This window comes from Talpa occidentalis, unplaced genomic scaffold (assembly GCF_014898055.3).
Source record: "Talpa occidentalis isolate TD23 unplaced genomic scaffold, MPIMG_talOcc4v2.1 talOcc4.9, whole genome shotgun sequence".
NCBI lineage: Eukaryota > Metazoa > Chordata > Mammalia > Eulipotyphla > Talpidae > Talpa > Talpa occidentalis.
This window is the reverse complement of record NW_023605305.1, coordinates 109,332,191-109,347,061: the sequence shown is the minus strand read 5'-3', so window position 1 is coordinate 109,347,061 and position 14,871 is coordinate 109,332,191. Positions and strand designations below refer to the sequence as shown.

At 44.0% G+C, this 14,871-nt stretch overlaps 1 protein-coding gene across 1 annotated transcript in view; it reads right to left on the bottom strand.

The window, feature by feature from the left end:
- Positions 1-841: 841 nt before the first annotated feature.
- MAGI3 (membrane associated guanylate kinase, WW and PDZ domain containing 3) overlaps positions 842-14,871 on the bottom strand; it is a 203,104-nt gene continuing 189,074 nt past the window's right edge. The window contains 5 exon segments of the mRNA XM_037501003.2: positions 842-4,977; positions 6,428-6,566; positions 11,075-11,218; positions 11,777-11,897; positions 12,619-12,721. Of these exon segments, the coding sequence (XP_037356900.2) occupies positions 3,872-4,977; positions 6,428-6,566; positions 11,075-11,218; positions 11,777-11,897; positions 12,619-12,721 (1,613 nt within the window). The 3' untranslated portion in view covers positions 842-3,871.

Below are 14,871 nucleotides of genomic sequence, written 5' to 3'. Positions count from 1 at the left end.
TCTGGATAAATACACTATGGCCCATGAAAATATAAACCCTTTAATCACATACTTACCTAGCTGGGATATGGGTTTCTTGGCTTTCAGAAACATGTAGAAAAATTCTACATTAACCATCTAAATACCAGGATGTCTCATGAAATATGTGCTTATGATTCTGTTTGCACTTTTGGTTCATTGTAAAGTGGACTTGTCTGCTGTAAAAATTAATTTCAAGCTAATGAAATTCATTTTTGAAATAGCCTCATTCCCAAATACAGTGTGAGATCTGAGATTATCAAAAAGCAAATTCATTAATCTCATCACTATACTTATGGAGGGTTCTGTCATTTTAAGTAACCCTTTGCTTTTTGCAGTCATTGGTGTTCATCTTGAATAATGGAATAATTTGGAAGCTCACAAATGTGCAGTATCTATACTGTCCTGCAGCAGCTCCTGAGCCCTTAAGCGGTCACAAGGTGCCACTCAAGGTAACAAATGACCGCTGTTTATAAAAGACAAAATAACCTCTTGATCTGTATATTTGCTAATAATTCTGCTTGACCTTAATGCAAACATTAGGAAATAAACAAATGTAGGATTATTTGCAAAAATCTAGTTTAGGATAAATTAAAGCAACTATATTTTCCTATTTCATTGCAATATGTGCGTGAGACTCATCAGAGTTCTGTAATAGGACTATTTAAGGCTCTGCTTGCATATCAACACTGAAAATTGATCCAAGTCGGTGGATATCTTAATTCAGCTAACTAAAGCAAACATTACACCTTTCATGTAATAGCTGCGGCATGCTCTAAACAAGTAACACTGAACATCTTTAATAGTTCTAGGCACTGGCACGTGCAACGCTGATATAGTGATGCCCAGATGTCATCCTCATACTAGGTCGTCACATTTTGTGACTGAAGCCCATGTTTACTAGTTTCCTTAGTTCAAGGGGCCACGCAGGACTAGACTGCAGTTTGAACAAATCTTTGTGGAGTCATTAGTCAAACTGTCACAGTTTAATTTGAATACTTCAGGCTTTCTCAAAACCCCGTGGATAAAATTAATTTGTTTACCTATTTAAAAGCATCTGGCTTTTTATTTCTACGGGAGATTATCTTACTATTGAAAAAGGAGATAACCAAGATAGTCTCATGTGGAAGTAAAAAGCTTAAATGCTTTTCTGTATCCGAGACTTCTGAAATCAGATTTGGCTCTTTTCAAAAGCTCCTTGGTCTAAAAATCTTGATGTAGGTAGAAGATATCAGCATCTCTACTCACTGTAGCGAGACAACGCAATCCAAGAACTCCCGTGGCTCTGACCAGTTGAAGGCACATCCAGCAAAATAACGGAACCGTCCTGCTGCCTTTGCAGTGAGAGCGTCTCCTGGGGGCTTGACAACTCTGGGTCAGGCTTATTTTCAGTGTGAGTTTAAGAATGGCAGGTAGGGATTTAAATTTCCCCTCAAGAATACGAAATTAACCATAGTTTTGAAATAAGTTTTAGGCATCACCCACACCAAGCATTAAATCAAGCCACAACACTTCATTCTAACGGATAGTATAGCCTACAATAAACAGTAACCAAAATACTTAGGCCACAATGTGAAATATCAGAATCTGATGAAATACAATTCCATGAACCGGTAGTCACTGGTCCTATACTACTGTGTCCACCGAAGGTGTCTAGTAATGGATTTTCTGATAAGAGCAATCCTTTTCTCTCCCTAACAAATTAAGAATGGTTTTTATGGGGTAGCAAATTATTTATGGAAAGCTATTTTCTTTACAATGAAAGACATAAAATAGATATGAACCTATTTAACTCAACTCCGTGTTAAACTTTACATACAGAGGAAGGGAGCGCTGCCCACAGCAAGTCACCGTTATCAGGGTCTTCCTGATCGGAGGACTCTGAACCACGACAGGAATTAACTCCACGACCAGAGAGCGATAAGAAATCGACAAAGAAATACAGACCGGAAACTGTTGGTTTTTTTTTTTTTAATATCTATATAAAAAATAACGAGCGATTTACAGATCTCTTTCTCTAATCAGAACCTCAAGTGTATATATAAAGGTACTGTACAATATATAAACATTTACAACCGGTACATCCATGTTTTGCGTAGCATTCCAAGGCCACATTGCTAAGTCTGTATATAATCAGTAAAGTGACAGGTTACTTAGGAAGGAAAAAGCCACATCAGACTGACAACATATGACATCCAAGTTATGTCACAGTTAACAAAATAGGATTTTTATCACTAATTGTGGACTATAGGGAAAATAAATCATTTCTGTGGTACTAAATTCTTAGTGTTTATCAAGCCTCCTAGTTTTGCTCTATTCAAGTGGTTACAATAGGTGGGTGTATATATAGTTCTGAATGAAAAGGGGGTTTCAAAACTCTCACTCTGGGAAGCATGTCTTATCTACAGGGGCTGATTCAGTTGTTACATTAGAGAGTTTCACAGTCAACTCTGAGAGGGAAGGACCTGGACACAATGTGTTTCACAATAACGAGATGAATCCAGGGTGACAGAACAGGTGTTTTCAAACACTCCATCAAATGGTTTTATTCTGAGAATGTCCCTTTTTTTTGTTTGTTTGTTTTTAATAGATGCCACTGAATACTGTTTCAGGGGACTGACAAACCTGAACCTGTGGAGTTTAAACTCCTTAGAACTGTCTGCACCTTCCTACAAAAGCCTTTAATTAGACTTTAAAAGAGAACTCTGGAAATTTGTACAAGCTAAGCAGATGTTTAGCTTTGCTTTCTTAATTCCAAACAAGTTAATGTGGCTAGAAATTAAAATAAGATTCTAGCGAGTACTGTCCACCACCACGTTTGTCCTTCCTGTGTCCCCCGGGGAGCTGGTCTTACCCAGGCTCTGCTTCTACACCCCACTCTTGTTGTGCAGCTGCTACCGGACAAGCGGGGGCTTTTTCTGGCAATGGACTGTGAAACTGGTTTCATGATTAAGTCCCTTGCAAATCTATATAACAGCTTGACTCTTCAAATATGTATTATATCAACAACTAATGACTTAGTAGGTACGATTAAGCTATCCAGATATAGAATTTTAGTAGTTTTTCTTCAAACAGCAATAAGCAGTATTTCCACATGCTTCTTTGTGGTTTCATAATGAAATAACTAAAATAAGAGGGTGATCTGAGATGCTAAAGCTACATCCGGGTTGGATAACACAGTAGGAAGTGAACTCTTAATTATTTAAAGTATTTGCTCATTTTGGACATTTAACTAAGTGAGACCTCCAACAGTTATTTGAAACGCCTCATCCGGCCAAATTAGAATACAAAACCATAGAGTGTCACTATCTGACTGCATTTTTTATAGTGATGTTTTGGAGTTTGCGTTTTCAACGGGACATCCTCAGTAGCTGTTAGAAGAGGCAACCGCCGTCTTTCGTGATGAGTGAACAATCTCTTCTGCAAGGACTCGAATATCTCTTTCTGTGAACATGCAACATGCTATTGAGAATATCAGCTTCCAAGCCAAACCTAATTTTTTCATTACTGTGAAAATATCTGAGTGACAAAGATAGACATGATACAGGAGATAACTTGGCACGAATACAAAGTGAGGTGGGACCACATTGCTACTGATCAACGGGTGTCGTTTGTCCCAACGCCCGGAGACGCCGGGCAGCCTGAGCAGGCCCCTGCGTCTTCCTGGGCCTGAGGGAGGGGGGCGGCCTCCTGGTACTCTTGAAGGTCCTTCATGCAGCCTCGGCAACTTGATGCTCGGAGTACAATGTACACATGTGTGTTTTAGAATTTCTGGGGGGAAAAAAAAAATGATTTCATTGAAAAACGCTGCTTTTTACTACGAAATGATTTCAACTGGCTTTTCCGCTCACGGTCACTGCCGTTTGCCGGCCGCACCAGCAGCGCCCGCAGCTTTATTTGCACTCGGCACCTTCCAGGGCCCCGGAGTGATGGGCGCTTTCTTCACCGGGGGGCCGCCGTCCGCGCTCCCGCCGCCACCCTCCTTGGGTCTGTGGGCCCCCCCTGCTTCCTTCCCCTCGGGATCGTCTACTTTGCTGACAACCATCCTCTCTGCAGGTTCCTGCTTCAGCTTCCTCTCAGGTATTCTGACGTGCTCTCCTGCTTGAGCCTTACTAGCAGCTGCTTCTCCTGAGTTTGCTTTCTTGCCTCTCGCGTTCCCAGCGGCTCCTCTACTCCCAGCGCCGGGGGCGCTCTGGCCTGGAAGCCACTGCTCCTCGGCTCTTCTGCTTTTCTTCTCTGGAGACCGTGTTCTGTTCTTTCCAGGCTGACTCTGCTTCGCCTCTTTCCTGGGGACACCGGCGTCCTCTTTCCCCTCTGAGATCTGCTCAGCATCGTCCCCCGCGCGGGCCCCTGGCCTGCCCCTCTCAGGCTCTAAGGATTTGGCTTCGGCCTTTGCTTGGTCTTTGCTTCCTTCAGTTTTCTGCTGCTTCTTCGGGCTCGAAGACCGTCCTGGGCCTTTTCTGTAAGGATCTTGCCCAGCAGCCGGCTTGGGGCCGGTGCCACCATTTTTATTCTCCCCTTTCCTGGGACTGAGAGATCGATCTCTGGGTCTTCTTTTCGGGTCAGTTTTTAGAGTCTTTTCTGAATGTTCTTCTGAATATTGACCAGCCGGCTTGTGGGCACCGGCAGAACCGTCTCTTGGTACAACGCTGTTCTCTGCTTTAAAGGGATTTTTCCTGTTACTCTGCCCATGGCTACTGGGAGGCTCTTTTTTATTCACATTTTTCTGGGAAAGAGACTGATGCTTTATATCAGACGGGTTTTCATTTAAAGTGCTTTTCTTTCCAGGCACAATGTCCTTTACTTCTGCCTTTTCACATATCTGAACTCTCATCACAGAGTCTTCAGTTCCCGGCACATGAGACTCTTCAAATATGGAAGCAGAATGTGGCGATGGGGGGAGTGGTGGCTGCTCATCATAAATCACATTTGGAGATGAAGGATTGTAATCCCAATCACCTAAGAGAGAGTGGTGCGAGGGAATATTATTAAATATTAGAATTATAAATGGGAAAAGTTTTCAACTTTGACAGCCATTTATCTGAATGGTACTTGCTGCTTAAAACAGCCCAACTGAGTATTTTATGAAGTTCACAAATACTTAGATCGCTCTCTTTAAAGGCCGGAGAGATTACAGACAGCTGTACTAGTACATGAAGCGTAGACTGTTTATATACATAAAAGAGCAGTATTCATTTTTCCAATTACTTATGTACAACTACTGAGTACTGAGAATATAGGACGTGTAAATGCTTTATCAGCAGTAAAGCCCAAATAAAAAATAACAAAACTGGACCAACTTATCTGGTCTGAGAGGCTTACTAATTTAGCCGTTGTCAATGGATACAGCGTAAGGATATGCCAAGTCACTCCTACAGGAGACCAGACTACAGAAGCCAGAAAGAGGTTCATGGGCATCTGAAAGTCATTTTCTTGCATTAAGCTGTCAAATATAACATCAAAAGGAAACTGAAAGTGCAGAAGACAGGAGTAGACGTATTTAATAGCAACCTTTTTAATTAAAAAGAAAAAAAAGAAGGAAGTGGTTTACAAGACATGCACATTTACCAAGTCTTTTTAAGGAAAGACCAAGAAAAGCCCTGAAAGCCTTAATGTTGCTCAGGTTTCACGTAGGAGCACAGACCGGAAGGAGCCAGACCTGAAGAAGGAAGAGAAAAAGCCTAGGACTATGTAAAAAAAAAATCAGCGCAGTTAGCAAAGACGTCACACATGATTTTCAAGCAGATGGTGGAAGATAACAGAGAATCACAGGCTGGAAGGGGGCTGGAGGGGGCCTCACGCTCGTCCCTCCAGGCCTACGGGGGAGGAAACGGGCGCTATGAAGGGGTGCAGGACTTGCTGTCTAGACCAGTGCGCTGACTGAAAAAGGGTGATGTTCAAATGCCCTGACACTTCCCAAACACGCAGTGAGATCAAGGGCGTTGAACGCCAGCACCGGAGGACAGACAAGCTCCCGGGCCCAACTCCTCCCGTCCAGGTCGGGCCATAGCACTTTGTTTTTAACAAGTGACAGGACAAGTCTCCAGTTCTTACCCTATTCATAAAGAGAAACTTACTACAAGGAAATAAACAACATCTGAAGAGGTTGCCAGTGTTCTCCGTGACATTTAATTCTTTGCCTCTCTTGTCCTTATTTTTGTACAGGCACATTTCTCTGCAAAAGCAGCTATATGTTTCTGTTGAAATTGGCTTCGTATGGATCTCATTCCAACAGAAGTCCTGCCTGGAGCCACTTATTCTGTAATGATTATGTTCTGTCACTAGCGTGAACATGGTCCTGATGTTTACCTTTGCGTTAGCTAGAAACACATCTACCTCTCCAAGCAGCTATTCCCCTTCCTCCTGCCTAACACACGTCCCACTTTTTAGCTACAAGTGAGCTACTTACCATGGTCAGGGATCAAGCCAGTTCCTGGCCTTAGAAGAAGAAGAACTTTATTTCCGCCAGCCTGAATGAGCTCGATGGCCCGGGTGTGCGTGATGCCTTGGGTAGGTTCCCCGTTGATTTCCACAATCTGGTCACCGACCTAGACAGGGACATCACAGGCACAACGTGAAACTCAGCTTCTCCTGAGCCATGCAACCTTGCTAAGTGACTTGCATTCATCTGTAAAGTATTTCCCTTGTGCACCCCTCTCTCATGTTAGGGTCGGTGCGGAGTGGGCAGACAGGAGCAACTGGAAGAGAAATTGTCCAGTTTTATTTACTGTATGAAAACCCAGCATGGGAAGGCTTTATGTGACTCGTAAACAGGATCTGGACATCCTGAAATCAAGACTCAGACGCCAAGTTCTCCATCAATGATCAAGTGGCAGAAAAGGTGAAGTCTCTTGAACCCAAATGATACCATGGATCAACCTGTGAAGGGAGCTCTCTATTTTGACGTGAATCTTGGATTTATTTTCTAAAACCTGGGCAGAAGGGCCCTCACCTTTAAAGCCTCTCCTGACCCCCAAAGAGAGCTTCCTACTCCTTCCCTTGTGTTTCCACTATACCCCGTACAGAATGAGGCATTTGAAAATGAAATAGATTAAAACTCTGAGGAAAATTCAGCCTGGAGAGTAACTAATTGTTATTTACAATTAACAATGGGCTCATGCTTCACGATTTTGCTGTGAAATGATTTTCCTAGAAAACAAACATACAACTAGGGATTAGAATAAGATGTCCCAGTAACCACTGCTATTTACTAGAAATGCTATCAGGAGTCACTTTCTATGAAAAAGGAAAAAAAAATAGGGATAGGTCAAGTCTAACTTTTGCAAAGGAATGAATAAGTATTTTAAATCTACTTCAGGGTGACCAGCAGCTAAACGGCATTGACTTCGAATCAGCAAAACCTCAACAATGGAAAATTACTGAAATTCAAAAAAACAATTTAAATATTTATAAGCATACATGGAAACAATCTAGAACTAACACAACAGCAGAGGAAGCAATAGATATTTAACAAAGGTTGGTGGGGCAGCTCTGTGCCAGACGCCGCCCACACCCAGGGGAGCTGGCTTTGGAGTCACATGTGGGGCTCTCTTGGCTCCCCTCTTCCTGGCAGAGTGGCCTCATTTTCTTCCCTGTTCAGTGAGGATAACTTTAGTACCGACCTCCTGGGTTTGTTGGGGGATTTAACGATATAAAACATGATTAACACACCAAGCACAAATACATGTTAATTTCAAGTTATCTATTTTCTGACTTTTTTAAAAAAAAAAAAAAAGATTTGAAGTACATCAGTATGAAGATTTAACTGCACACCACACCCCATTCTACACAATGTAATATATTCCAAAACTATGAAATAGAAAATAGAATGTGCCTTGTTGCTACCAAAGAAAAAGAAGTTTGAGGGTCTCACTATGGAAGAAATGGAGAATTTTACAGAAAAAGTATAGGTAAGTTTAACAGAGTTGGGGGAAAATGTCAAAAACACAACCAACATCATGAGACAATAACATAAGAGGGTGGAGAAAAATATTAAACATAATAAATAAACCAACACATGTAAGTGAAACAAAAGTCAATCTCCAGACTTCCAGTAAGTGAAAAATCAATTTTCACAAAGAAATAGGGAGAGCTGATAAATAGCAGCAGACACGTAACCCCGCTGATTATTAGAGATGTGAAAGTAGACAGCACTCGGAGCATGCTCTGGGTGTCACATCTTAAAACGTGACTGAGGTCCTAATTAATTTCCATCCCATTCTTGGGTTTAAAGTTACCGCCCGTCCTTAGTGACATAAACCAAAAGAGGACACCATCTGATTTCACTCCCCTGTGGTATGTACAGAAAACAAACAGATGAACTAAATAAAGCAAAAAACCTTTGGGCTGTAAGACCAATTTACTCGTCACCAGAATGAAGGGGGAAAGCAGAGGGGGTAAGTTAGGGGACAGGGACAAAGTTATGGTGAAGGGCAGATGTGCACTGCGTGCAGGACATACACATACTGGGTCGCAATGATGGACTCCTGGAATTCATGCTATAATGAAATGTTACTTCAATGAAAAATGAAAGTATTGTCCAAACCTGCATATTTCTTCTTTTAGGGCAGCAAATAAACTGCAATACAACTTGTAACTGAAAGACTTGCCACCAGGTGTCACTTTTGATCAACACTAAGTTGGGGTTGAGGGGGAAAGAGCCAAGGCTTTGGGGTCACGGCAGGTAGGCCCTTAGGCGGGAGAAGAGTTCTCTGTTGGGTGACACAAAGCTAAAGACAAAAAACAGCAACTTGGGAGGGAAATGCAAACATTCTTTAAAATTCTTGTTATTTTAAACATTTTAAATGCGATAAGAATAAAATAGGGAATATATCTTCTGATAAAACAGCCACAAGTTCAGGTTTGCATTATTAAAAAAATTATGGGGGAAAGAGGAAAGGAGAGAAATAAAATGGAGGGAAAGAGAGAACAGGAGAACCAAAAGGAGACAGAGTTTTAGTCCTTAAAAAAAAAAAAAATCTTTTTAGGTAGTCTTGCAGGTTTTTTTTTTTATCTTTTTAAAGATTTATTTATTTATGCATACAAGAACTGGGGTACAGGCCAGATGTGTGGGGGGGCGGTGGTGAGAGGATTCACCAGAGACAGAGTGGGGAGCAGAACAGGCAGATTGACTGAAGTACACTGCGGAGGGGAGCAGCGGGCGAGTCAGGAGAGGTCTGCTGCACCATGTGGGTAGCTCCCTGGCCGGCCGGGGATGGAACTCCTGCTGCAGAGGCTGCGCACAGCTTCATAGATTGTGTCTTAACCCCTTGCGCCACCAGGAAGGCCCTTAGTCTTGCAGTTTTTAAAACAACCTCCACTAAAAATGTATTTAAATCACAAAATAATATTTCTAACACAGTTTATATCACCTTGAAACTTGTTAAGAACCTATATGCCTCCTAAGAGAATCAAATTCAGATGGATGCAAGCAGAGGCCAGATGTGACCAGCAGACTGGAGTGCGGGTGGGTGATACACCAGCTGTCACAGGTGGAGTGAGCTCAGCAAGTGTCTAAATCTTCCTGAGCCTCAGTTTTATACTATAAGTGGGGATAATGCCACCTACCTCAGAGTTTTTCTCAGACCAAAAGTAACGCAAGTGAAAATACAAGATGCCTGGAAGACAGCAGACTCTTACTATTTTCAAAATCTGATTCTGTCCTATGCTAAATATTTAAACATTGTTCCCTATGGTGAACCTCTCCATTCAGTGGCTTTCTCCTTCCCGTCATCCAAAACATCTTTTCTCCCCTCTCTAAATCATAACTTGATTTAAGCTTGTGACTCACTGAATTGACAGATCCTCTCAATGACGTTCCATCTATATTATAGGTTAATATTTTCTTCTTTTAGTGGATTACACTATTATATCACTTGTTAATTGCTTCATTACTCCGAGTCCTGTCACCTAGTAATAAGTTCTTGAACCTAATTTTAAGCATTAAAAAACCTCCACTTTCATTATGCAGACATTTTATCCATCCACTCCACTCCTCCAGCAAGCATCTAGGAGCACCTACTGTGAACATTCAAGGCAGGTGCTAAAGGTGCTACAATAATGGATGCAGGACACAAAGGACAGATGTCAGCCTAGCAGAAAAAGCAAGGGCAGACAGGCAAGAGGGGAGGTAGACAGAGAAGCTCAGCTGGCTCCAAGGTGGCAGCGCAGCTGGAGATAAACTCCACAGCTGGGCAGAGGCCTTCACAGTAAGTTTGCGAATATGCACGTGATGTAGAAAATTCAAAACTGCAATCCCAGGGAAGCCCTTTCTGATCAGCAGAATACACCCTGCAGAAACTCACCACGGTCATTTGCTCTTCTGTTACGTTTACTCACTTAACAAGTAAACAAAACAAAAATCAGCTCTTTCTGATGTCTGCTGGTTGTAGAGGAGCAAACAGAGTACTCCCAAACGGCTGGGGGAAGTCTGCCTGTCTAGAATTTAAAATTTCAGCTTACAACCACACCAAACAGTAAATTACTTAACTAGAGATCAGGAACTGTTTTTCATGGAAGACTTCTTTACGAAACGCCCAGAGAAGGAGGGCCCCATAAACAATCTGGCTTCCAAGACGTTCCAAGGGGCGGAATTTCCGAGCGGAGACCGCTCTGACGGAGCCTCGCGGACGTGAACCCCGGCCCCAACAGCAGCGTCCATGCGCGCGCGCGCCGTTCTTTTGGATCCCTGGCTACCTCTGGAGGCAGCCAAGAGTAAAAAAAAAGAACCCTGGGCCTGCTGTTTCTTGGAAGAAGTCAAAGGTTGTTTGGTCCAAAACGTTTAGCAAGATCAAAGCACATTTAGTTCATTGATCCATTTCCCCTCAAACGCCCACCACCGTCTCCGCCTGACGGCAGCCAAGATGGCGGCGGCAGCTGCGCGCGGGGCGCCATGGGAAGGGGTAGGAAGAGGGGCGGAAGCTTTGCCTCTCAGGGCTTAGTGACAGCAAATCTTACTGCACAGACTCGGGAGGTTTCTGTTTTCCCTTTCACCAACTATTTTCCAGAACTTTCCCATCTGGAGCCCGAAGCCCAGGGGTAGACGAAAGCCACTCACGTGGATGCGGCCGTCCTTGATGGCGGGCCCCTCCTCCGCCAGCCGCAGGATGAAGAGCCCCATGTTGTACTCCTTGCCCCCTCGCAGGCTGAAGCCGAAGCCGCGGGGGCCTCGCTCCAGCTCCACCGGGTAACAGCCAAGGCTCTGGAGAGAGAGAGAGAAGTGTAAGGACAACACGCGCTCGCGGGCTGCGGTATTTACAGCTCGGAGAAAAGCCACTGCCCTGGCCCGAGAGAGGATTTGCACCCCCAGGTGCGCCTGTGTCCCCAGGGGGGCTGAGCTTTCTCTGCCGGGCTACCGAGCTTGTGGGAATGCGGCCTGAGGTAACCTGGAGGTCACACATGTTCTCTGTTCGAGAAGCCGCGTGCCACAGAGCAGCCAGACAGCTGGTGTTTGGAAAGCCCGTCCTTTAAGTGGACGTTGCCTCATTTTTATGACAACAACAACAAAACCCAAGCTCAGACCGCGAGCAGCTGAAGCAAGGCCGCTCCAAGCGCTTACCCAGGGCCTTACATGGCTCCGGCTGTGGGGGGACCTTCCTGTCAGTCACCCTCTATATTCGCTCATGGAAGCTAAACAGTGTGCCAAACACCGTAGGTTCTCAAGAATTATTAAATCTGGAAATGAATTTATGTGACGTGACTGGAAACGGAGACCCCAGTGTCCGCGGTCGCTGGCCGGGCCGAAGCCGGGAGCGGGTACCTGGCTGTGCCGGGCGCCCACGACGGAGATGACCGCGGTGTCGGGCTGGGCCAGGTGCCGGTGGTCGGACCACGAGTGTCGGTAGGTGGTGTCTTTTCCCACCTCACCTTCCAGGGCACTTCTAGAAGGGAGGAACCCAGTTACTCTTGGAGATGAGAAAACAACAAGTGGTCTAAGAAGCTAGGCAGATTCATTTCTTTTAAAAGCCAAGCCCCGCCATCCCTTCTGACAACCTGCTTAGAGAGACCACAGCCAGAGCCAGAGAGACTCCAGGCAAAACCCTGGTCTTTGGCTCCAGCACAGCCCAGAGCCTGTCAACATCCCCGCACCCCTCCCGTTTTTGGTTCTGAGGGTGTCCCTGGTGTTTGCATCAAGGGAAACTGCACTCAAGTAACTGAACAATAGGGCCGAGAAGCCGACCTTGTCACAGTGAAAAACGGCTTTCCTGCAGCGCTAGTGCCTCTGAAGATGCTGAATTTCTGGAAATTTAGTTTGTTTCATGGTTAACATTTTCAACCAAAGTGGCAATACATACACATAGAGACAGGTCTGCTCAAGTGGCCCCTTACACAGCCATCCTGATGGACCTTCTCTACTGAAACTATGAGGACAACCAGAGGTGCAGACCTGTCATGTCTCACCAGTCCCCCTGGTCAGGACAAAGATGCTGGGCCCAGGGTTGGAGCTGGGTGAAGGGATGAAGGTACTGAGGAAGTAGAGGGGACACGGCAGGTGTGTGAGGGTGGAATAGGCAAGATTTCTCATTTTGCCGGTTTCTACATACAGTGTGGGGACTAGTAGGGAGATGAGAGAAAAAAACCAAAATCTGAAAAAAGCCCTACCTGTCCCCAGACACGTGGTTGGCCTGTGACTGCCCCAGGGGCCGGTGCTGCAGGGCAGGGCTTTGCCGGGCTGAATTTGTTCCTGATGGTGGTCCATGGTGTTCTGCCCAGATGAGAAAAAAACAAAAACAGAGATAAGACATGAAGGCAAGTAGGTCTACAAAAGTGAGACAAAAACATGGTTGCCGCTTTCCTGGCCTCACATGTGCACTGCTGGCAGCTGCCTAGAACTGCAGCATCAGCTTCTGATTAATATTTATGCTGGAAGAGAATGGGAATCCTATTCTTACCATACACACTGCCTCTTTCCCTTGTGTTTTGGTCATCTACACAACATGAAAATCACAAGTGAACATACGTAATAACTAGAGAGTGGAGGCTACTCTGTGGGTCTTGGAGTGCACACCCACAACTGGTGAGCCATCCTGGATGTCCAGGAACACAGAGGCCGGTGCACAGATGACACAGAGGTTGGCAAACCTGCATCTTTAATACGGCAGCAGTTATTCTACCTGACACCAAATATCAGAGACAAACTTACAAAATCATCCCAAGCACTGACAAATGTTTATGAAGATGGTACTCCTTCTGCTTTCTAAGAACACAAATATAAATTAAAAAGTAATGCTTGCTTCTGTGTTATTCCCGGCAGCTCCAGGTCTCCTATGATCCTTGAAGGCAGATGTGGTAATAACCCCAGTCACTGGGTAATGAGAGTTAAAGAGATAGCGATGGCTAGGAGATGCATGTTTTTAAAGCTGAAACTTTCTTAATGTCTTATTTTGTCCAAATAACAGAGTACGGGACATTTAAAAGATCAATGAAAGGGAGCACAGCTTGGTCACTTTGTCCATAAACTGTGGAGCAAGACCGATGGTCCTTAAGCCTGACCCTGTCATAACTGTGTGATCTTGAGAAAATTACTTAAACTCTCTGTGCTTCTAATCATCTCCTTTATAAGGGAATTAAAACCACCTCATGTGGCTATGGGGGGGTATTAAATGAGCTTATAAATATGATTATTTAGGGCCATTTTTAGGTTACAACATACAGAAATTGAATCTCAGAATATAATGGAGACAGAAAAGACTGGTGTTAAACGAAGGATATGAATGTTTCTGAAGAAATTTCTGGAGCAAGTTGAAATTTCAGGTTTCACTATATGCGTCACTATTTTATGGATTGGACTGAGTTGTTTCTCTTAAAGTTCTTGGGATGAAAAGCATAGGTAAATAATTTACTTTTATTGAAGAACTTCTTCCAGCTGGAAGCTAGGGAGCACTGAACACACAGGCAGGGGCGTAACAAGCGGCAGAAGAAACAGCAAAAGGCCGAGCTGTGGGGGCTGAGGTATCCCAAGTGCCAGATGCTACTGCCCGCCCTGTGAGTCCACCTGGACCTCACTTTGTGGACTAGCTATAGCGATGAAGGACTGGTCACTGCGGAACTTATCCATTGGGGTGTCTTTCCTCTTTAAAGTCAAGTACTCCAGGAGGGGAGAGTGGGTGATGAACCTCTAACATTTAGGATGACCTGGAAATTTGTTGCTCTTTTATATAATTTTTAAATTTTATTTTTGTGATTAACAGACGAGCCAGCTATTTATACTATCCTCCTAAATGGTCTCCTGGCCACCAATCTTGTCTTTATTCCGCTTCCAGTCCTAACACATATTTATTAATATGCACTGCCTTGCTTAAAAACCCAAGGTGACTACTGCTCATTAGATACTACCCATACTTATTACCTGAGCACTGCTGCCTTCCCTCCTTTTCACCTCCTGCTCACCATGTCACCTCCTCTGTGAAATTTTACCTGATTTCTTAAGCATGTCATTTTAATAGCATTTTCCACATTGCGAAAGAACTGGTTGAAGACCTGTCTCTCGTGCTAGACCACGAGCTCGTTGTCTACAGGAATCACACCTCTAATATTCTAATATTCCTACTAGAAATTTCCAGAACTCCCTCCACCTCTGCTTACTTGGTATGCCGTTTTCATGTTCCTCGCTTCTACACTTGAGCTCCTGTTACAGAATTGAATTCTCTTCTGTCACTGTAAATTCATAACTACTACTAAGGGAATGGAAACTGATGGGGGAATTATATCTATCACAAGATGACAGGGAGACACTTGCATCTTTGCATGACTTCAATTTAGAAAGATTGTGGCTTCATTGCATGGCTAGAAGCAAGGAGTGTAACTTCAGTGCAGGCCAGTATAAATTAACTGATCAATTCCAAGTTTCCTGTC